Genomic DNA, 5,953 nt, shown 5'->3' with positions numbered 1-5,953 from the left:
ATTCAGAAACCCAGTTTCTGTTACTTACAGCTAGGGTAGATATGGTATATGATCGCTGTGAAATGAATCATAACGATTTGTGAGGATTAGATGGGTTAGTTATGGACACAGGTGTAATGTCTTACTTTTTCCACTAGATGGCGGCGCAAATGTATCTTACTTCCATCAGGTGGTTGTCAGGCCTAGCTGGATCTGTTGACAGTTTGACAATAGCAAATCTCAACTTTTTCTAAAAACTAAGCTGTATTAACAGGATACAATTTAGGGTAATGTATGCTGATAAGCTGATTAGCTGGTCTAATTGTGAACCGAGCTGGGAATTCATTATTAAACATTTGATAGGAAACTTGGGAATAGACCGTAGTAATGGCAGGGAGAGGAAGTTTGAAGGGCAGAAAAGAAATTCACAATTCACCACAACTACAGTACCGAACAGAAAGACAAACCTGACAACGGCTTACAACTTTCAGACAAAAACGGTCCGAAACGCAGTCCCGATTCGGACCCAGTGACACTTTTGTACCTCCTTTTCTTATTCTCGTCTCATTCTTTTTCTTTCACCACGGCTCACCTTTCAAGCCGGCTACAGTGTGGTGGCGAGCAGACAGCAGTGATAGTGTCCCTAACAGCTGGGCCGCGCTGAAAGAACCCTTGGAAGAAGGTGTCATTTACTGTCTCGACCGCAAAAAAGGGAAAGAAAGGGAGAATGAAGCCATCACTACCGAGCAGCCTTGTCACCGATGACTGGGGGATGGGGGAGTTTCGGGGTCGGGGGGGGGATGGGGGGGAGGAAATCAAAGGGAAATGTCTACTCTGCAGTTACAGTCTATCATCTTATGCCAGCACATTGGGTTAATTGGGACCCAACTAAATACATTGTTGCAACGCCCCCCCCTCCCCTCCCCAAAAAGGAGCAGAAGAAGGGGGGGGGGGGAAAAGAAACAGGCTCACTAAGGGGGTCCTAAGATGTGAGATCATGTGCATAGACCACCTGTGGGGCTTTCATTGCCATTTCAATATCATTCATGTCACGGCCCCCACTGCACTCTGATACAGCCCAGAGGACCTGGAGAGAGACGGGGGAATGTTTCCTTTCTGTTCAGCGCGACAATAAAACGTTAAAATACACAATCCATGCAGAGGTGTAGGGGGGCGCGGGGCTGTATGTGTATGGGGGTCAAACTGCCTGAGTAACCCCCCCCACCACACACACCCACCCCTTCCTCGGTACCTCTGCATGGATTGTGTAAAACCATGGCCCCTAAAATGCCCTCTTTTCAATTCCACAACGTCCATCAAAGCCTGTGTGCGGCGATTGCAAAATAGGCACCGTTAGGAGAGACAGAAACCTTGGCACATCACACGCCGAGACCCCCCCCACCACGAACGCCCCACTCCTCATACACGCCACCTTTTATTGTGAGCTGTTTAAAAAAAAAAAGATCAAAGTTACCGCAGATGAAAAGGGTCTGTTCCCCTGCATTTATACTCCATTCACCCGAACCCTCTTTTCTTTCCCTCTCTCTCCTCTCTCTTTTTTCTAAATTAAGAAAGAGGGCCTGGGCAGGCATGTGAAGAGGACTTTTAACAATTACCGAGATGCTCCAGCTAAACCCCTGCCTCTAATTACCGGTCTCTGATGGTTAAAAGGACTATTTTTCCCTTTCTATTCATTTCACAGACAAGACTCTCACGAAACAGTGTGTTGCGTCCCCCCCCCCCCTCGACACGGTGACACACATTGAACCCGCGCAACACGCTCGCGATGGAGACCCAGGCCTCCTGACTGGGCTCCAACCCCATAGAGAAGGACAGGGTTCACACGGGAATTGAGATTTAGCATCATGTGTTTTTTATTTTCAAAATAAAAGTCATTTGTATTTCCCCCCCTTCCCCGGCCTCACAAAAAGACATCTACAGTATTTACAAATTTACAATAGCTTATAAAGTATTCTGTTATACACAAAATTTACACGTTTGTACACAACCATTTGATATAAATATGAATACAAAAAAAGTAGGGTGCCCTGTAGAAAAGGTGGGCACTTTTTTCTTTAAGGCTTAATTTAAACCAGCTATGGTGATTGAATTATACAATGGAATAGCTCTGGCACTGTGTAGTAAGAATGGTTAAAAACGTCTCGACGCTCTTGCCACGAAGCAAGCTACTAAAAAATAAATCAAGTTTTTTGTCTCTTTGCCTCAAAAGGCATCTCAGAACAAGTAATGCCGACATGGCAGATAAGCTTCAGTCTGTAACACCCTAATACATATAAACAGGGAGAAATTATCCTGTGCTAATGCTGGGTACATTGTTTTCGACCAGTCCCCCCCCCCCCCCCCCCCCCCCCCACACACACACACACACAGCTTTCTTCCACATGGGCCCCCATCAACAGTTGATTACTATGCTAATTGTTAAGGCTTCGGGGGGTAGTGGTGGTGGTGGCGGTGGTGGTGATGGGTTATCTCCCAAACAATTAGCGCTCCGCCGGGCCGGCCCTTAGACCTGCTGGGACAGGGGCAGCTGCTTGGGACAGGACACGGAGCTGGCCGTGCCCGACCTCCACGTCAGACCCGTGCTGACGTCACTGTACATGGAGCCGCCCGTGCCCTTGCTGCCCCAGCAGCAGCGCGTGCAGAAGGCCCTCCACGATTCCAGGGTCTTCCCGGACCATATCCACACGCCGGACGTGATGCCCACCAGGAGGCACATAAAGTACTTGAGCATGAACACGGCGTAGTCCGGCCGCCGGCGCGCCCGCTCCGACGAGCAAGTGCAGTTGTGGCTCACCTCCCAGCTCTGGCGGTTGTGTTGCTCGTAAAAGTAGCAGGCAACGATGACGGTGGCGGGCACGGTGTACAGCACCGTGAACACGCCGATGCGGATCATCAGCTTCTCCAGCTTGTCAGTCTTGGTGCCCCCCTGCTTGATGACACTGCGTATGCGGAACAGCGACACGAAGCCCGCCAGGAGGAACATGGTCCCGATGAACAGGTAGATGACGAGCGGCGCCAGCACGAAGCCCCGCAGGTTATCAAGGTTCTGGTTGCCCACGTAGCAGATGCCCGCCACCGAGTCCCCGTCCACCGAGCTGAGGGCCAGCACGGCGATGGACTTCATGCTGGGGATGAGCCAGGCGGCGAGGTGGAAGTACTGCGAGTAGCCGGCGATCGCCTCGTTGCCCCATTTCATGCCCGCGGCCAGGAACCAGGTCAGGGACAGGATGACCCACCAGATGGAGCTGGCCATGCCGAAGAAGTAGACGAGGAGGAAGACCACCGTGCACAGCGCCGGCCCGGTGGTCTCGTAGTGGACGTGCTCTGCGTCGTAGTCCCGGTTGCACGCCACCTTCTCGTGGCCGGCGATGAGGCGCACGATGTAGCCAATGGAAACAAACATGTAGCAGGCGGACAGGAAGATGATGGGGCGCTCCGGGTACTTGAAGCGCTCCATGTCGATGAGGAACGTAGCCACCGTGGCGAACGTCGACACGAAGCACAGCACGGACCACAGCCCAATCCAGAAGGCGGTGAACGTCCGCTCGTCGGGCGTGAAGTAGGGGTTGTGGCAGGGCATCGCGCAGTTGGTGATCTGTCCCGTCTTCACTCGGTTGTAGAGCGGGTGGCGGTCCGTGTTCACCGGCACCATCGGCGGCAGGCAGTCGCACACCGGCTCGCAGGGAGCCGCCGCCGCCGGCTTGTGTTTGCCGGGCGCGCTGGGGCGGTTGCGCCCCGGCTTACTGTTGTTGTTGTGGTGGTTCGGGTTCAGCGACTTACTCGGGTGGTTGGTCGGCTTCGACAGCACGGGGGACACCGTGGTGGAGTCGGTGCGGTTGTAGTCCATGCACAGCGTGTCGGGGTTGCCTTGCACCGGGAGCAGGTCGCATTTCATCCGGTCCGGCCAGGGGAAGCCGTACTGCCTCATGAGGGGCGCGCAGCCTGCCCGCGCCCGCTCACACACGCTCCGGCACGGGGGCAGGGGCTTCTTGTAGTCCTCCAGGCAAATAGGGGTGTACATGCTGCACAGGAAAAACTTCAGGTCAGGGGAACACTGGATCTCGACCAGGGGCCAGAACTGGTGCACCTCCAGTCCAGCCTCGTCCTGCGTGTCGTGGTTGAACTGGTTAGGCATGTAGGTGTAGTTGTAGCCGACCCCCTTGCACAGGGGCACCGAGATCTCCTGGCAGGTGATCTCCTTGGCCGCGGTGCCGCTGGAGCGAGGCAGCAGAGCCAGGGAGAGGAGCAGGTAAATCCCCAACAGGTCGTACGCCATCCTCCCGCGCGTCGTATCCTCCACTCTCACGGCTGATTCCGTGCTGAATCCCACCGCGATCCAAATCGTTCAGTCACTCGCAAAGTCCGACTAGATGTATCGCAGCGAGCCCATCTCGCTGCACTCTTTGGCACGGAGTTGCAAGTAATTTGCAAGCCGTGTTTACTTTCAGCAGAGGTGCGGACAGGAGAAAATCGCCTTCAGGCGAGCAGTCAAGATGGCTGAGAGAAAAATTAACTGCGAATCCACCTTACAACCGGCTGGTCCTTTTGTATTCCCGTGCAACCGATCGCCTAGAAATCTGCATTTGTTTCGCGATTTAAAACAAAAAAAGCAAACGTGGGCCTGTGCGTGGAGAATGCTTGCCTTCTTTCTTCCAAACACAGCGGCTACATTCGGTACGCGCGTCACCCTGTCTTGTTTCCCATACACATCGTGGCGAGTCAGACGCGGAGTTTCTTATTTATATGTCAGCCCCTGCGGGCACGCCCCCTTCCCGGCTCCGCCAATTACTGAGCAGCAGGGGCTGGACTTCGCAACACAATTCTAGTTTACCCTGTTGTTTAACTAGTTGTATCATTGGATTTAAATGGTGATCTTGTAAATAATAATGTGTTTCGCAAACGTCTACAATGTAGGGATGATATCGTTTCGGGGTCTATTCTATAACCGCAGGAGCCCACCACGTATTTATGAAGGGGATACACCTACTAGGTTATCCTGGGAGTTAATACAATTAAACTAAGTTCCCTAGCATATTGTTTATTTAAGCGTTACTTTCAAATCGTGCGTGACGCAATTCCGCAGGAAGACTATTCTTTCTGTGTGAAGCATTTTTGCAAATTGGTTAATTTGCGCATGATAAGACTGCCCGTTGTGCTGTCTGTCCTCGTGAAACGCTGTTTTTATTCTTCAAATGAGGTGTTAATGTTTCGTTTAAGGCTTGCATGGGGCGCCGCGGGTGGCGTAATTGCGTCTGTGGCAAAACCCAAGCGCCGTCAAGGCAAACAGTGGCAGGGCCCAGTTAACTAACAGCGGATCAGTTGTTGGGAGGAAAGCATGCCCAGTGGGGCTCGCATATAAATAACCACAAAATTAAATGAATTGGTCTGTCTAACGACCAAACAAAACAAAGAATTGTTGACCCCATTTCAACGTGTTATGGTCTTTTAATCGAATATTTCCCTACATACCTATAAGCCAATTATTATAATGTAATTACTCTCATGTTTGTTGTTGCTATCTCTGTTTACAGAATTGAATGGCCAATTTTACAAAAGCTGTTCATTTCCTTGGCTGAGTGGGTGACATTCCAACCTGGCTGAAATGTGACCAAACCCTTAATAAAACGTGAAATCCGCTGGACTTCTATAATAGATAGAGTGTGATAAGCAACGTTTAGCCTAAGCATGCCCGACAAGATATTGGAGACACACAATTACCAAAGCACATCTGTTAAACTTGTAAACTTGATATTAATTCCGCCAATGGTAGGATTATCTTTTTTTGTGCTTGTTACACTGAAAGCCGAAAAAGAGACTGACCTTGTCAAACACACACACACACACACACACACACACACACACACACACACACACACACACACACACACACACATCTTGTGTGTTCACACCCAGCGATATGTTGCATGCCAGGAAATCCATGCAGATCTTTATT

At 51.2% G+C, this 5,953-nt stretch overlaps 1 protein-coding gene across 1 annotated transcript; it reads right to left on the bottom strand.

Annotated features, from left to right (window-relative positions):
- Positions 1–1,927: 1,927 nt before the first annotated feature.
- fzd8a (frizzled class receptor 8a) lies at positions 1,928–4,693 on the bottom strand. The gene has a single exon (XM_079755074.1). The coding sequence runs from the start codon at positions 4,274–4,276 to the stop codon at positions 2,504–2,506; it is 1,773 nt and encodes a 590-aa protein (XP_079611200.1). The 5' UTR covers positions 4,277–4,693; the 3' UTR covers positions 1,928–2,503.
- Positions 4,694–5,953: the final 1,260 nt, after the last annotated feature.

The sequence above is a fragment of the Pollachius pollachius genome (assembly GCF_949987615.1).
Source record: "Pollachius pollachius genome assembly, chromosome: 17".
Classification (NCBI taxonomy): Eukaryota; Metazoa; Chordata; class Actinopteri; order Gadiformes; family Gadidae; genus Pollachius; species Pollachius pollachius.
The sequence above is the reverse complement of the archived record's forward strand: the minus strand, read 5'-3'. Positions and strand labels throughout refer to the sequence as shown.